General features: G+C 37.1%; 1 protein-coding gene across 5 annotated transcripts in view; it reads left to right on the forward strand.

The window, feature by feature from the left end:
- The window catches only part of LOC148651278 (uncharacterized), a 50,868-nt gene extending 37,594 nt beyond the window's left edge, over positions 1 to 13,274 (forward strand). For 3 of the 5 annotated variants that reach the window (XM_088601370.1, XM_088601374.1, XM_088601375.1), the window contains 5 exons: positions 3,385 to 3,468; positions 5,191 to 5,389; positions 6,016 to 6,126; positions 6,328 to 6,414; positions 12,224 to 13,274. In XM_088601370.1, coding sequence (XP_088457496.1) covers positions 3,385 to 3,468; positions 5,191 to 5,389; positions 6,016 to 6,126; positions 6,328 to 6,414; positions 12,224 to 12,463 — 721 coding nt within the window. In that variant the 3' untranslated portion in view covers positions 12,464 to 13,274. Of the gene's footprint in view, positions 1 to 3,384; positions 3,469 to 5,190; positions 5,390 to 6,015; positions 6,127 to 6,327; positions 6,415 to 6,710; positions 6,884 to 12,223 lie in introns of those variants that run through there. The other 2 variants (XM_088601372.1, XM_088601371.1) reach the window with 2 other exon arrangements.
- Positions 13,275 to 18,599: the final 5,325 nt, after the last annotated feature.

Consider the following 18,599-nt stretch of genomic DNA (forward strand, 5'->3'; position numbering starts at 1 on the left):
AGATGAACTACTCACTCCTACCATGCTGGTCATCTGACTGAAGAAAAGCCTGAACCATGCTGATGAAAGCCATGAAGAGGATTACTAGGTTATTAGAATCCTCCTGTACTATCTGCCTGATTGTGGAGTGTCATGTGAAGTAGAAGGTAGGATACCTTGTATAATGGGCAAGTTGTATGTACTGTAGGTTTAAATGTGTAGTCATCCACTTATTATGGAGAAGACAGAGTTCTGCTTTGCGTCCATCTTTCTTGTTTCTGCACTTCTGTCAGCAGACACATACTGTAGATGGAGTTTTGTGGAATTCTGAAGTCTGCTCTCCATTTCCAGGGTTTGGCTGGTTGTCACAATTGATTATTAGGTTGGGTCAGGTTGTTGCTTTTCCATGCACACCTTTAATGTAATTACAGAATGTACAAATTCTTTCAGCAGGTGTGTATAGCTTTCATAACCCTTTCTTGAGACTTACTGTACATATACTCAAAGAACCAGTGGGTGTGAAGGATTGGCATGTCATAGGTATACAGAGGCTTTTGGGAGATCAGTGGTGTAGATGCAGTGTCTGCTATCGATTTTTGAGGGATACTGATTTTGAGTATCCTGATCTGGTTGGTCTGTCCATTAACTGTAACATAGACATAACAATTGGTGATAATTTCTTGGATTGATCTTGTCATTTGACATTCTTGGAGGCACTGATGCAACTTTAAGAGAAGCTCTTCTTTAATAATAATAATAATAATAATAATAATAATAATAATAATAATAATAATAATAATAATTGCTTACACTTATATAGCGCTTTTTCTGGACACTCCACTCAAAGCGCTTTACAGGTAATGGGGACTCCCCTCCACCACCACCAATGTGCAGCATCCACCTGGATGATGCGACGGCAGCCATAGTGCGCCAGAACGCTCACCACACATCAGCTATCAGTGGGGAGGAGAGCAGAGTAATGAAGCCAATTCACAGAGGGGGATTGTTAGGAGGCCATGATTGATAACAGCCGATGGGGAAATTTGGCCAGGATGCCGGGGTTACACCCCTTCTCTTTTCGAGAAACACCCTGGGATTTTTAATGACCACAGAGAGTCAGGACCTCGGTTTTACGTCTCATCCGAAGGACGGCGCCTGTTTTTTACAGTATAGTGTCCCCGTCACTACACTGGGGCATTAGGACCCACATGAGCCGCAGGGTGAGCGCCCCCTGCTGGCCCCACTAATGCCTCTTCCAGCAGCAACCTTAGTTTTTCCCAGGAGGTCTCCCATCCAGGTACTGACCAGGCTCACACCTGCTTAGCTTCAGTGGGTTGCCAGTTGTGAGTTGCAGACAAAAGATGTCATAGGCCGTGGCAAGGTCCATGAACACAGCGCCACACATTTAGTTGGACTCAAAAGCTGTTTTGATGTAGTCCCTGGCAACCAGAATCTGGTCGTTTTCATACTTAAACATAAGACCAAACTGCGTTTATAGGTTTATAGGGTTTCAGTACAGTAACAGCATTAGCTCTGTTCTATGGGCAGGGGCATGTTGTTTTGGCTAGGTAGCATGACATTAGTTTCCTCTGTCAGTAAGTAGAGTAAACGACCTGCATAGTTACTCCAAAACAAATTATGGATTTCACGTATTGAAAAGAAATTGCAGTTTTGCATGCAATAACTCTTCTTTCTGGTAGACACATTTTCTACAGTTAGATCTCCAAAAAAGTAGGCTAATTGTAGAAATGCCAGCTCCAAAATAGACTTGGATAGAGGTATAGGTTTAATAAATGTTTTAAGTAAATTCATTCCTAATTTGTTAGTGTGAATATAAACAACAATGAGAGGCCTATTAGAGCACAGAATGGTGATGAAACCCTGAGTATGCAAAAGCATATCAAGAACTAAAACTAAGTATCACCACACAATCAATTCTATGATCCAAGCAAGCTGACAAAAGATGGGTTGGTGTCACATTTGTTTTGTGTACCACAATTGTAGGATAAAATACTTTGATTACATTGAAAACTTCTTGCAGTAGTTGTTTTTGACTGTGAAAAGTTCCTTGAATACATCTGTAGACAACCAGTAGCTCAGGAAACTGATCACAGACCTCAAATACCTGTGTTCATGAAGAATGTGGATGATACTGCCCAAAGAACACAGGGACTTTTCCTCAGAAAGAAAAAGTGTGATCTGAATTTTGAATACAAACATTGAAAATATGTGATTGTTACTAGTGGTCCCTTTACAATACACTTGCACAATTCTGTATTAAGCTCTAACAAAAACAACATTTCACAAAATTACAGCAGAAAGCTCTACAAATGACACCCTGAGTAAAATATAGTGATCTGAAGTATTATGTTCATATTATGTCATACTGCTCTGAGCAGCTTATAATCAGTCTAACTATCCATCTTCAACTTTATACATTACAGGATCATGAGGGAGCAAGAGGCTATCCCAACAAGCAATGGGTGCAAGGCAGGATACACCCTGGATGGGAAGCCAAACTCATCATAGGGCACACATTCAGGACTAATTTTCCCAGAAACAATTTAACCTGCCAGTATTTGTTTGGATTATGGGAGAAAACCAGAACATGTAGAGGAAACTAATGCAAACACAGAGAGAACATAAAGCCTCCACACAGATACCTGTAGCACCCCAGCAATTGAACCCAAGGCTCAAGAGGGGTGAAGCAGCAATACTATCCAGATCACCACTGTGCCGTCCAGGGACTGAAACAAATTAGTGCACATTCTGCGCACAACAGTTAGAAAAATTAACGTCACCTGTGGTTGAACTGATTTCTCTCTGTTAAAGAGAACGGATGATTGTAGAAGTTGTTACCAACTGGTTAGAATGGTATTGTCTGGGGTGAGACAAATGCAGAGGTTATGCAATAAGACTGAAAGGTAATATTAGTCATTACTAGGGAATAAAATACTAAACGTTGCTGTGTCAGGCTATTGAAAGATCTCTGGTTTGATATTTAATCTTTGGCACAAGGTTGAAATAAACAAAGGATCTTGAATGGGAAAGTGGAACTGCTAAGGTTAAAGATCAGCCTAGGGCAGGAAGATTTAAAACACTGAGTTGGTCCATCCTCATCTGACTTAACTTCTTTCCTGTAAATTTGGTTTTACTGTATGTCTGTGGATCCTGCTGACCATGCTAACTTTAATTTTTACTTTAACACTGTATTCAGAGAAATGTTTATTCCCATTTCCACAACACTTGGGAAAAACTAATATATTTGGAATATTTTTCTTCAGTAAAATACCTAGTGCCCAATTATTTTGTATTTTGTATTTTGTAAGCCTATTTCCTAATTTCATGCTTGGACAATGTTTAAAATGCTTAAACACTTTTTCACATTGCATGTTGTTCCTTTAGCGTATCAGAATATGCTGAGAAGTGTGAAAAAGCAGAGCACCAGGCAGCAAAATACAAGAAAGAATATGAAGACTTCAGAAAGAGGTATCTATTGTTTAATTGCCATATTTACTTCATAGTAATTTCACGGAATTTATTTTTGAAGCAGAAAGAGGATTACTGGATTAAATTAAAGGATTGTACTGTAAATGTATTTTTCTTCAACAGACCCATGAAAAGATTAAGATAAGGTCATTAAGTTAATTGAAAATACCACAATGAATATCATATCAAGCTTTGTATATTAACAAAATTTAAAAAAAGCTTTGTATAAAACACAAAATAATGGACTTTTGTGATGTATGTAAGCACCTATAATACTGAGAACACATTTATACAAGCATCTTGAGGATTTGCATTATCTACCTGGAATTTTGACATATCTGGATGATCCTACAATAAGGACAGCAAGTGAAGTCACAAGACTCAATGTTATGTAATTTTATGTACTGTACCTAAATTAATTTAGGTTTGCAAAGGGTTTCAATATTTAAACAATTATAACTTTTCAATTTTTTCTACATATTATTTATTTACTCATTTGACATTTTTTACATTTTGCCTTTGCTATTGTAAGATAATCTACACCTTTTTTCCATTCAGTCTTATATTGACATGCCCAGTATGGCAAAATTGCTAAAGAAACTTTGGTTACTGTAACCTTTTTATGGTTGTCCAGAGACATATCAATACCCTTTATCAAAGTCATTTTAATTCATATCGAGGAGAATGGGTCTGATTTGGTTAACAGCATTGTATAATTATTTAAAAATGTAACAATGTAAATACTGTTCCTCCTTTGTCAAAGAACTGACTATGGGTAATCATGTAGTTATCACACAGGGTTAGAATGCAGATGTGTTTTCCTATTGGAATTGCAGACTAAAATCTATCACTGTAAGCAGTTCAGTGAAGGTATCATGATGGATCCAATTTTTCATGTCCAGGTCTGTATTAGAGAACCGGCCCTCCTAATTCTAAGTCAAATATCTCCCCAATATTCCCAGGAAGCTGATGCAAAGGAGTTAAGCAGTGCCAGGGTGATTTTCATTCAGGGCAAGAGAAACACTATTACATTTCTGAGATAGTTTGGTTATTTAAGAAAGATAACTACTGGCAGGTTTGAAGGTTTTTCCTATGCAAATCCCTACCCATTTGCCCATGGGTGGAGCGGTGGCCCTGTGGCTAAGGATCTGTGCCTGTGGCTGGAAGGTTGCCGGTTCAAGTCCTGCAGTCGGCAAAGGAATTCTACTCTGTTGGGCCCCAACTAATAACTAATAAAAAGTGGAAGGATACCAATTATGTTAGGAGTTAATTGGCTAAACAGAAGAAAAAGTGACATAACAGCAGCCCTTTATGAAGTAGGCAGTTCTCGGATAAATAATTATGGTATTTATTTTAAGTAGAAATTGTGCTTTTTGTTTACTGTTCTTCATGCAATCAAAACAGAACATGCCTAATGCAGTTCAGTTTAATACAACATCAGATGCAACAAGGACACAATAGCCATTACAGTTCCATGTGTTAAAATATATTTTATATTATTATTGAGTACTTAAATAAAATCGATTAATTATAATGACTTGATTGACATTTCAATGTTTTGGACTGAAGTTCATGAAAATGGATTTCAGTCAACTGGGTATTTTGAGAAATGGCTGCTGCAACTATATAAGTGATATTAATTCTACATGGACTCTGATTTCTGGTCTTTCTTGTTTTATTAAATGAAAAGGCCTCAGACATCTATTATTATCATTATTTCAGGATGAGAGGTGATGTTTTGCAAGAAATGAGAAACAGCAGTGATCTTTCTGAAAACATCAATGATCCCTGCCGAGAATCTGAGCTTTTGAAAATGTATGACTTGCTGAAAACCCAGCACTGGGGACGAGCAAAAGAAGTGCTGAAAAGTACATGTAAGAATGCTAAACAAATCCACGAGATTGGGGCTTTCATAATAAAGGTAACTGTTTTTAAGTTGTTGGAATTTTAGCCTATGAAAAACGTTTTGAAATTAAAAATCATAAACAGTGCTTCACAAGGGTCTGAAAATATCTAACATTGTTTATGCTCAACTTACTTCTCCAAACCGTGATGTGAAACAAAAATCTACTATTATTGATTCTATTAATTAGACATTTCCCATCATTAGATTACTATACTTATGGGTTGATCTGTTTACTAAATGCTGAGAAAATGAAAGATATAATTATTTTATGTTGTTAAACCTATACTCTTCTTCAACTCAAACATTATCATTGCTGTGGCACAACGGTAGACTACTGAATATTTCAAGTGTGATATTTAGTCATTATTATTAATTTGAAAACTACCATTTCCAACATTACAATATGACTCTAAGAAATTACTATTTTCGTTTCTGCTGGTGAGCCTTAGTGTATTATTTGTATTTGTGGAGTATGGATATGTTTTAATATATGAAAAGCTATTCATTTTGAAAGGGGAAAGACACCATTATTTCAAAACTCCTTGTACTGTAGCTTACCTTCTAGAGGAAAACAAATTGAAAAATAGTTCAATTTATTATAGTTGTAATGTTTTAACACACATGCAATGTTTCACCTGTAGAAAATATTTACATTTGCACAAATTGAAATGAATGACAGAAAAAAGAAAATAAAGGAGCTTTTCAAGATTACGGATATGGAAATCAACGAAAAGGCACATGTTTCCCAAAAGGTAAGCAAAGATTTGAAAAAGTGGGCTCACAATAAGTTTGGATTTTTTTTTTATTTGGGAGCAATATATCTTTAAAGCAAACGTAATTAATTAAGCAGCTGTCCAACACAGATGCTTAATTGAATAAGTCTATTTCACAATTTTGCAAATCACATACGTTTATTTCACAATTTTACATTTAATCAATGTGTTTGTTTAAAGATTTCAGACCATGTAAAAGCATCTGTTGACAACCTTCAAAAAGTATTCTTCCATTCAAGTGAAATACAATATCAGGACTTTGCTAAGGTAGGCAGAAATCATTCAACATAAATTACAGTACATTTTTATATTGGGAAATGGAAATCTAATAAGTAAATTGATTCTTAAAATGTAAAAAGTCTTAGGAAAATATATAACAAAAATGTAACTGCTGTGCTATATGCTGTGCTATATGCAGATTGTCAGAAGACAGTTTAAGACAGGACGTACTGTCTAGATTACCAAATTAGCCCAATGCAATTGCTGAGCTTTAAAAAAATATGTACTGATGCTTCCTTTTTGTCTCTATGATTGTTCTATGTCGTAATCTTTCTTGTCCTAAGGAAAGGGGAAATATTAGAAAGGGACTAAGTGCTGTATTTTTCAACTGCATTACAACATCTTTATAAAAAGCCTGTGCTGCCTTTAGCAAGTTGAGTCTCTGACGCACTCTGCAGAGTGACAGCAGGGCTCCCAATATTGCAATATTGAAATAAAGACCTTGCTCAGGTGAGAACTCTCTCTTGTGGCTTCCTTGATACTGTAGGTATATTTCCATGACAATTGACTGTCTATAAAGAGGTCATAAGCTTTGTTTGTTTAAGCACCTTACAGTGTATGAAGTGATCTATCGTAATGATACAAATCTTCCATAAATATTAAAGAGTTAAATTCTTTAGGGTATGTATCATACATACAGTATACTTTAATATTTGTGTTGTAGAAAAAAATGACCAATCTATAGTTCACTAGAAATAACAACAAGATTTAAGTATATGGAGTGTTTTAGTCATGGTAAGACTGGTTTAACCCTCTTGGCTGATCTCCATCCTCCAAGCCATTCGACGAGGAGGCTAAGAACCCCCAAAAGAGCAAAATGGGAATGCACAGTACTGATGGAAAAAATGAAAGGAAAGTATAGAGAAGCTGATAGAAGTGTTCTGTGATGTACAGTATGGCTTGGATTTGTGGGTTGTTTCAGCAGTCAGCTAGAAAACTGAAGGAGCGCTTGTTTAAAGGTTTGATATTATGTAAGCAAGGTAGGTCTCTGATGACCAGCGGCTGACTTGCTTAATGAAATAGTCAGTAGTGCCTTGACAACCTGCTGAGAAGGCAGATCATATCAAGAAGGAGTGGACAGAAAATTTCTCAAATTCAGTAAATCCAGACTTCATGCAGGTGAAAGAGAAACCAGTCCCTATATTAAGAACAAACCTCATGGGGATGCTCTTCCTTTATTGATTATAAGCTGTAGTGTAATTTGAGTTTATAAGGACTAATTTTTGTTTCCAATTGTGGCCCAAAAGTGAAGCAGCTATGACAATTGATAAACCGTTTGAATAAAGTGGATGAATAATCAGAGGAAAAGATTAAGTAAAACTTAGAAGGTAAAAGTGCTACGAACCACCTTGATAGCAGCCTCTGAAGCCAGTGGAAGGGGCAGCATCTTTAAAAAGCTAATGGTCTTTGGAGAGAAGAAAACTAATCATAAGAAAAAAACAACAACTCCTTTTAGTCTGTTATAAAGTGCCACTACCAAAGTTCTGCTTTGCAACTTGAATTTGAGTTGAAATTGAGCTAATTGAGTTATGTGGTGGTGTAAGGATGAAACAGATGATGCAAGCTCAAGAAGATATTAAATAAAAGACTGACCTTAGGTTATAATTCTCATGTTATAGTTGTGGTAACCTAACAGGGACGGACGTTCCTTTTGTGCAAAACATAGCTGACTGGAAGATGGAAAGATGCAATTGAATGTGACCAAGCTTGTCACAAGGGAGAGAGAATCTCGTAATGGAATGATTCTGAAGATGTGAGAGAGCTGGCACAATCATAGGGACTGTTGTTGTTAGCAGAGTGTTTCGTCTTGGTGTTTAAACAGGTGTAGTGAGTGCAATGATTGTGTTGTGAAAGAAAATAGCTGAAGTGAGGAAACACAGGGGCTGATCGAAGGCTGGCTCACAGGCAGATTTATCTCGTGGCTATTTGTGAACTACTTGTGTAAATGGAACAGTTGAGCATTGGGAACCGACAGCTGGGTGATGCAGTTTCCTCTGAACTCTGAAAAATGACAGAACAACATTATGAAATGTGTTGTGAGTAAAAGTAAGTAGATTGACAGTGTAGTAATATGACCATTGATTTGCAGGTAGGCACCTGGTGGGCAGGAGGGATTAACAAGCCACCTGGGCCTGTAATGAAGTGACAGGTGGGTGGGTATGAGAAAGGAACAGATGAAGTAGAGGGGGACCTGAGGAAATCCTCAGGAACTCCCACCAAGCTATATTTGACACCAGAAGATGTAAAAGGGAGAAGACTTGTTTGATGCCTACTGGCTGAGTCAGATTTGGGATGTGAGATGGACCTAGGGCCAAGAAACTGGCATTAGGAACGACAGGGCCAGAAAGATTGAAATCCAAATCTTAATAATGAAGTCCAAATCTTAATCCAAATCCAAATAGGGCTAAAGACTTAGACTGTTTTAGGATGGAGCTGGATGAGATGCCAGAAACAGAGGTACTGTAGAATAGCTGGAAAAGGGAACAAAATGCTAGTATTAAATTAAGAAATTTATATTTGATAGATCTAGGGCCTGCAGTCTGGTGAACTGTTAATTTAAAGGAAATTTGGGATTTTAGCAGAAATATTAATTTGTTTGTGTGGAGGAGAGAAAGAAATGGCCACTGAATTAATTTACACATCAGAGGGAATAGAAGATTGAAGGAAACCTGTTGACTGATATTAAATTAACAGATTAAGGTTAGGTAGACCTGGGGTCTGAAGCTCAGTGGGTTAGGAATTTGAAGGAAATTGGGTATTTTGATTGGAAAGATGAATATACTAATATGGAGGAAAGAAGGAAGAGGTCATTGAGTCGTTTTTGACACCAGGGAGCAGAGAAGATCAAGGGATACCCGCTGGCAAAAAATGAAAAATGACTCACCGAGATGGCAAAAAAGCATACAAAAATATAGGGTATAGGGTAAATATGAGCATAACTCCAGTGAATCAAATTGGTACAGTACCTATCTCTATGGTACGTTTTTGTTTAACTGCTCCTCCTATTTTGTAACAGTTAGTGTTAGATGTGTAAACAGTTGGCGTAGAAGTTAATTCTCTGGTTAAATATTTTTGTGAGAAGAATAATAATTTTCCAGTGGCAGATTTTTTTTGTCTAACATTTTCTTTAATTTTACACATGGCAGACATCTGTGTAGGTAAGGAGATCACAGAGGTAGATGTTATCATTAAGAACTGACATTCCAAAAATATAGACAATGAAATAGCAATGACTGTCTAACATTCATGTATCCTTTCATTAAAATCAAAGCAGGTAATAAGTAAAATTGTATTCTTTCACTTTACAAAAAAAAATGTTACAAAAATAGTGAATATCAGAAATAACTGAGAGGATTAATAAATAATCATAACCCTCAACTTATAAAGATTTTGCCAAAAATATACCTGAGCATCTGGTGCAGCTGTAGTAAAAAAACGAATAATAAGTCAAGCACACTGGGTTAAACAAATATTTATTAATAAGACATGACAATTGCACACTAAGCAACACAACTTAAATGTACAACTACATAAAATGTACAAACTAGGCATCCCAGAGACCTACAGTATGTCCTGACTACCCAGATAAACCCTGGACTGCTACCAAGTATTAAACTCTTATATACTGTAACACGTGCACAGGCCCATAAGAAAGATAAAGCTGACCAATAGAATACAACCTACGATTGTTATGGACTTATATTTTTTATTTCTGCCTATAGTGGTAGTTTTTGTTATGCTATCTAGTTGTGCAGAACTCAGTTCTCCTGTGTTAGTTCACAGGAAGGAATGAAGAATTGTAACAGGAAGGTTTGTTTAACATGAGGTTAGAGTACAAATGTGGCAGTCCTTATACTGTACATCTGTGTTCTGTGGATGTGCAGTATTCTGTTGTTCTAAAGACTTCTAAATCTCTCTCTATATATAAATCTGGGTGCAACAAAGTGAATGCAACACCCTATTCCCTGTTCTAAAAATGCATTCACTAACCAGCAGAGGTGGCTTTAACTGAGGGATTCTCTAAACAGGAAATCCACTTAATAAAAACAGTAGAATGGAAAGCTCTCTTAAAAAGGTACAAACATTTAATTCTAATCTGGTTTCTATGGATATTCTGAACAAGGAATTTTTCCCCTCCTGTCCTCTCTCTTGTCTCTCCCCTGTCTTCCTCTCTTCCCTTGTCAATTCAATTCAAACAGCTTTATTGGGGTGACCAATGAATTATGATGTTGCCAAAGCATATACATACATTTAACACAACATTTACAGATATTTACAATACAAACACAACATAAGACTCTCTTCCTCAGGCTGTGACAGGAGATCACGTACTGGGCTGGCAGTTCAACTGAGTTTGCTACCCCCTCTCTTAGTAGGTTTGGAACCTGTTCTGATTCTGGCAGGTGTGGGGATTCTGGGATTAGATTTGTTAATTTGGGAAAGAATTCATGTTTAATCCTAGAATATTTGTCACAGTGCAGTAGAAAATGCACCTCTGTCTCCGTTTCTCCTCGCTGGCAGTGGGAGCACAGCTTCTAGGCAGCCAAGTCTGCCTGTGTCCTCCAGTTTCTATGGTCAGATTGTGGTCACTGAGTCTCTACTTCATCAAGGTCTTTTTCTTGGTGCAATATCCAGCAAGTGTGTGTTGTCAGTTTAGGGTGCTGCAGCATTCCCATTTATGTTGTGTTTGTGTGTGTCCCAATGTGTGAGATATTGTTGTTTGATCTGTGCTGTGATGTGGTTGATTCTGATTTGGGGTGCTCTAGCAGTGCTGTCCTGAGGCTGGCTAGTGTCAGTGTGGCTCGGGCCAGTGAGCCTCAGTACAAGCTAGATAGAGGGCTCTTCTTTGGGCTCAGCAGGGTAGGAGTACAATGGCTATTTACCTGCACACATTGTGAGGAGTTTTTCTCAACACATGATGGATGTTTTTAAAGAACTTTGTATGCAGAGTTTGTATGGGGTGTTTGTCACATTTAGTGTAATCCTGTGTAATATATTGCTGTTACATATGGATCACGTCATCTTCATCAATAATCACGCTTATAGAATATGCATGAAACTGCAACCAAAGTACCACCATTCATCTTTACAAACATTGCCTCTAAAGGCTTCTTTAAAATATCCATAGAAACCTATTACAGGAGGCATCTACAGGTAGTTTAAGTAAAGGCAGCAATATTTTATAATCAGAATGTAATATTTTATAATCAGAATGTAATGTTGTTCCAACCTTTTGATCATGCTACAGTATATATACAGTAGCACAAGATGACTGAGATTTATAAATGCATAAATGTGATCTATAAATTTGGAGGTTTGGCAATGAATCACTATTCTCAGATTGTTAAGCGGTTGTTTTGAAATTGTGTAGTCAATTAATGTCACTTTTTGTAAGGGTAGAGACAGTTGTCTCCTGTGTTTTTAGATGTTAGTTTAATTACTGTTATTATATTATAGTTTTTACAATTTATTTACAATTTATTTGAATCATTTTACAAAAATAATAAAGCAGCTGTCTAATTTATTCTGATTATTCGGTATGTTTAGCAAAATGTTCACTAATATCGAATTTAATTTCAGTATATGATGATTTTGACATCTATTTTATTTTGAGAGTCCAAACTGTATATCTATGAATATGAGAATGCAAATGAAAGTATAAAACAGTGACAGTTATTGTTCTTTATTTATATACTTAGCCAAAGCTCTTCTCAAGGGCAAATGTCTTTATCTGGGTGTGTCGTACGTATCTTTATAAGTTGTACTGACCGAAACACAAAATATTTCTTTTTTTAAGATTCTGTGTTCCAGAGATCAATGTCTAAATATGATTGGCATTGACTTTATTGCTCAGTGCTACAAGGTGAGCTGCTTGATGGCCCTGCATAATCCACCCCTGAAACCTTCCTGGGACACAATGGAGGCTCAAAGGACATGTAGCTTTGGGTTTGGGTCAAGAAACAAAGAACAAGGGAAAATATTATTTCCAGCTATTTTAAATAATTATGTTGTGATACATCCGCCAGAGCTTTTCTAAAACTGTAAAAGAAGAAAGAAGAAATAAATCAAGAACAATAAGATGTTTCCAGACATGAATGATTTAAGAAAATATTTTTGTTGCGGGGGGATGATTCTTGTAATACTCGCTCTGTTTGTTTTACTCGTTTAAAATGTTTTAGGGGGTGTGCAGTTTACAGTGTATGCTTACATCAGTAAATAATGGAAGGTAATTAATGATATGTAGAAAACCAGAAATGCAATGTATGGTTTTTAAGTAGAATGTGCTTGATAATATTTACATAGCAACCTTGTGAAATAAATATGGGATTTATTCCTTTCCTGTCTGTTAACAAGGTTTCTTTTTAAAATGTATGTGATGTACAGTAATTGTTTGACTTGGGTCTTTGGTTATGCTTGTGATAGCATTTATGGATGCAACCAAATGGGAAAAGTTATTTTCAATTTATTAGTTATTGATTTGCTTATAGATTGATTTATAATTAATTTTAGTGTACTTCGTTTTATGAATGTTGATTGATACATACAACTCAACAGGCAGGAACAGTTTAATATGAATGGGTGCCTTTTGTCTACCGCTCAAAGACTTAATGTGAAAGTCTTCATGATTAATTCTAATGAATATTGTAGTACCTGCTCAAGTTATAAATTAACAAGATAAGGCACTGTTTGCTTGAACAGTTTTTTTTTTCAATTCAATCAATTCGATTATTGTATTGTTTAGGAATGTTAAATTTAAGGTACTTTCTATGGCTTAACATTTTTAAACTATAATACTTATTCTTATGTGTGTATTATGTCAGGTATATAAAAGTGTTTTCACAAAATGATCTATTTGAATAATTCAAGTAACCTTGATTAAATTTACTTGTGTTTTTTTGTTTTTACTTTTAAATTTCTTTAACAACCCTATGGTAGTTACACAGTATATTATTGTATATAGTAAGTAAAAGAATTAGCTTTTCTCTGGTAAATTAATAAAAAAATGCATGTAGATCCATTGATCCATTCAGTCCTTAGGTGATCCACTTGAACACTGGTTTAGGGAAGAAAGCAATGGACTCTGTAAAAGATTACCAAGGCATAGTGAAATTCTAAATTAAACCACATATGTTTTACATCAAACATATTTAGTGGTCTTTTGGGGGCACGCCAAGGTTATTATGCCATGAGGTAAAAATAAATTGAAAGGCAACATAGACAAGGCACTCATTAACAAAAAACAGTACGAATTGTGACATAAAAAAACAATTTACTTCTTTCTACCTTTGTCATTTCTGATTATCTCACCAGATAGTAACACAAAACCTATCCTTCTCACTACCTAACCTCAGAGGTCCCTAAGAATCCCTATCATTTATCAGGCTTTATTGGCTCTGAATGTCAACTCCCACTGCTCCCTCTTCAGGCAATCCTCTCATAAGCCCTTTGGACACAAGCAAAGGCAACGAGCAATGGACATTCAACAAAAGTAAAACAACAAATCAAATGATGTTTTCCCTCAAAATAGTAGATAACTTCGAGGAGTTTAATGAACATGGTCACCCTCAAGACACCGTAATATGGAAAATCTTTATTTATTCCCTGTGACAGGCTTTCACTCTAAGCTTCACTACCCAGCAAGCTACCTCCAAACTGAATGTTTTACAATGTATCAGAGCTTGGTAGCTACAGAATTTACTGTATAGTATAAAACCACAGGCAGTAGCTGTGGTTTCAGTCACATGTCTCAGCAGACTGTGTAGTCAAGCTCAGTGCTGATAAGTGGAGTTCTAGGGGAGAAGCGGGGGGTCCTCCGCCCCTTCCTCTACCATTCAACCCTAACCCTGCTAACACACACGTCCAGAGCTTTTTAATTCAACTTACTTGAATTCTGAACGGTAGACCTATAATGGCTCGCAGACCTGATTCTCCATCATCTCCAGGTCGCCATTCTCTCCTCCAGCACCTTGAAGATTCTCCACGCTGTTCATTTTCCGCTGTTTTGCGAACTTCTAGTTTTGAATCCAATCCTCCTCTCCCCCGTCGCCGATGCTTCTGCTTCTCCCATCCAGCCTCCTGCATTATGCCGTTCAAAATGCAGCCGCACCACCTCGGATACGCCGACTCGTCTCTTTTACAAGGACTGGCCTTTTCCAAGGCTACTCAAAACTCTGTTCGACAGATGTATTCCTATTCAGCCTCACTCTGACCGTTTAGCCCCCCACTTTCTACTTTTATGCGAGTCCATTTCAGCTCAACCAGCCCTCCATCCTTCTCTCTAGAGCAGTAACTGCAGCTCCACCTTCTGCAAATCGGACAGCTCCTCCTTCTTCTCTCAACTCTCCTCTTTTGCCTTCTCCTCCGCAGCTACCCAGCTCTCTAGCAGATTCTTTCTCTGCAGATTTCCCAGCAGATTTCTCAAACTCTAGAACCACTTTCTCGCTCTGTAGCCAATATTATCTCCCATCTGCTCAAGCTTGAAAATTCCCTTCATTCAGCTCCACCTCTTTCAGCCTAGCCCATCTCCAGTCTCTTTTTTTTTCCACCCTCAGTACAGCTAAAGCCTCAGACTCTATGCTGCTCTCACGTCACCCTCATTTTTACTGACATATCCTTGAGGGTAAAGATGTCAATTCTATTTCTCTCATATTAGATGGCTCTGTTTTTACGGAGTTACAGAATCTGGAGATCTCCAGGTGCTCTAAATCATGGGATCCACATCTTCTTAAGTTTCACTTTCGGCAAATTTATTCTGAATTTCTCAGTTTTCAGGGATGCCATCAGTTCTTTCCATCCTCCGCGGTGCCAGGAGTGGACTACTACTGCTTATCTTTGTTAAGGTGGTTCTTTATTTTGCCAAATTAAATTTTCATTTTGAGCCAATTTGTCATTTATCCACTCTTCCTGCTATAGATGTTCTTCTAAATGTTTCAGAGAACCTGAAGTTCATCTATCTAAAATGTTTACGTTGTTTCCCTGTCACCTACCATTACCTAACTTTTGTACAGTTTGACCAAGGGATCACTATCACATTTATAGCCTCCTGCATGAGTGTGATAGGCTGTCAGCTCTCTTGGTTATCCAAGAGGACACTTACAGCTTGCTTACAGTAGTCCCAGATAGGAAATTTACTTTGCAGTCTGAAAAAAGATAAAACAATATACACAATACATTTAACACAACATTTACCCGATAATGAGTAAGAAACATGTAGGATGATAAAGAACAAATGCTGCTGCTGTCTACCTGATATATAAAGTGGTGCCCTGTTCAGGCAGATCCATTGGGAAGCCAGGAAAGGACGCCCAACACCAGGCAGCGCAAAAGAAGGAGAGAGAAACTTTCAACCCGTAAATAACCAGTTGCTGCCTTACTGCAGCAACTGGTAGAGCTAACAGCAGAGGTGGTGACAGATGCGAAGATTTATTTTCTTTAGGATTTTCTTCTCAAGTAGTATATAAAGAGTGCTCCTATGCAAATGTTTTCTAATGGACATATGTGGTCATTGTTTTTCAAACAGCCTGTAATAATGACATATTTTAGGTGCCAAAGAGTATGGAATTTATTCCAACTTTAGTGGATGTCAGAAGAGTATAACCTTGCCATCCCCCCTGTATCTTTTGATGACATAAAGATTTCCTCCTTTTTTCTCTCCCTTGTCTCTGTATTTGTTGTGCTCTGTTGCTGTTGAATGTTCATTCTTCATTATGGTGGTCGTAAATGATATACCATGAAGTTAGTTAATGTGTGTAAATCATCAAAAATACCCTTTGTACATGTGTTTGCTTGCCTCTTAGCTTACATACTGCTATAAAAACTATAAAACTATATTATCAAAGTCAAAGGTGCAACAAAATATTGATTGTTGTGGTATAAATTATTTTGAACATTTTATGAAAGGAAAAACTACAATTATTTGATGAGATTTATTGTTACTCCACAGGTACCTGCAGTCAGTGCCAGGGGTGGAATAACAGGTCCAAATCCAAGCGCAGGACTTTGTGTATCTCCTAGGTTGTTCAGGTAGAATCAAGTGCAGCAGGCGCAGGAGTAGATAGGGCTGTCTGGGGTGTTACAGTTGGATTGGCTCCCAGAATAAAGCCTTCCTGGGGTTTCAAGCAGACAGGGTTGACAGCAGCAGATGTGCCTGGGTCTTCCTAACAGCCAGAGAGAGACTGTCATTGCAGCCCAGGATTTCTAGCTGGCAAGCTAGGTTACCGGGGTTCCAAGCAAAGGAGACTTTTGGTTTAAGTGGTGCTTGACAGTGGTCCATTCTTGCTTTGGACAGGCATGGAGCTGAACACTTTTGGCTGTAAGTAACTTAATGTCAGAGCCCCAAATAAACCATGAATCTAGCCTTTATGTGGGTGTTTATCAGAGGCTTGATTAGTAGATTGGCTGCCTGATTGAAAGGCAGCCAGACAAAGAGAGAAGTGACTCGGTCTCGCTCTCACACACTTGACTGGAGGGCGAGCGACACTTATGTTTTTATATCCATCACCATTAGTATTACATTTTCTCATGTTTCATACATTTGTGCAATACCGAATCTTCACTGACATTTTTTCTTTCCTTAAATCAAGTGTATGAATACCGCCAGCAGGAATTTGTGTTTGGTATTGGCATTCACATGAACAAATTACATGTTAATTATTCTAATGTGGAATGTCTTTCAGGATCTTTTTCATGGAACAGAATGCCTGCCATGATGTGCAACACATATTACTAGCATATAGTGAAGGAGTGTCTAAATATAATAATGATATATTATTCGGTTAGGAAATTCATCATGATTGTTTCCATCTCATTGGATGACAGGTCAGTTGTTGTGGCTTGTATTTCCGTTAAACCAAACTTAATACTCAGCTTGATTCATCTCTTCCTGTCCAGTCTAAGACTTGGCATCGGCACACGAAGGAGCCAGTCCTCTCCATTCCTACCTCATCCAAAAAAGTGGCATTTAGTTTCTCTGTTTGATAAAATCTAAAATACAGTCCATGGACTTCTGGTTATCGTCTATGGGTGAGTAGTAATACTCTTACATCTCATTACAAGTCACAGACTGATACTTCTCCACGTAGTTGGCAATACTGTACAACAGTATTTCACCAAAAATCACCAGTTTTCTTCACTCATTTTTTATCTGTTTTCGCCGTGGCTCCTCCCACTCCCGCATTGTTACAGAATGGACTTAAAGTGAACAAAAAATAGAATTTAAAATGTGTAAAGTCTTCATTATTCAACTGAATAATGTAAACATATAAAGTAAAATTTCATACATGGTAAAGGACTACTTAAATGTAATGTATTCTCTGATCTGTTGGAGAGTGTCACAGATCAAGTAAGAGATGATAAGTGCCAGTCACACGACAAATGTGCTGCCTGCTTTTCAAAATATTAGAACTACAGTATATCTCACTGACAGTTTTACATTAGTAAAGGTGTCACATGACTATTTATTTCCTGCTAACTAGTAAATGTTTTATTACCTTTTATGAATAGTCTTATAGAATATAGTCTTATAGAATGTTCATCTCAGAACGTACCAGGACTTTTTTCAGGGTACAAGAGTTTTCACCGGTTTTATTTTCCACTACTTTCATGATTCCCTTCTACAGTAGGAACCACAGGGCCAGGTTAGTATGATCTTCATGAAATTGAAGTAGATTGAGCCCAAGAGGACTGAACACTGTAGTATTGAGATTTGTAAGATTGTAAATAACAATTAACATTTTCTAGCTTTTCCAGTTTTCAGCAGATTAAAATGATGTCTTTCAGCTAAGCAGGCAAATTGTGCAACACAAGGTTTTTGAAAGCAGCAGTTTCCAATCCTGATTCAGAAAAGCCAATCCAATTAATCTTTTTAAATATTGGGAATGCCTGTAACTAATTGATTGAGTAAAGAATCTGTGTCCTTTTGGGTGAAAGGTATTACGATTTGAGAATACACATTTCATTTGAGAAGTCTTCTACTTAGTTGGCTCTCCTTGATCATTGCTGGTGACCTCAACTTTAAGGTGAAGATGTTTGTGGAATATAAGATCTGCCCTTAAAATATTGCATATAATTTAAAATAATTAATCCAGCAGGTTTTCAACTCCATTTTAAATAATCAACAGCCTAAGGCTATGGGAAAGGGATGAAACTTGAACTGGATAAATTTATGTCTTCTA

This window comes from Lepisosteus platostomus, chromosome 12 (genome assembly GCF_059453375.1).
Source record: "Lepisosteus platostomus isolate fLepPlt1 chromosome 12, fLepPlt1.hap1, whole genome shotgun sequence".
Lineage (NCBI taxonomy): Eukaryota > Metazoa > Chordata > Actinopteri > Semionotiformes > Lepisosteidae > Lepisosteus > Lepisosteus platostomus.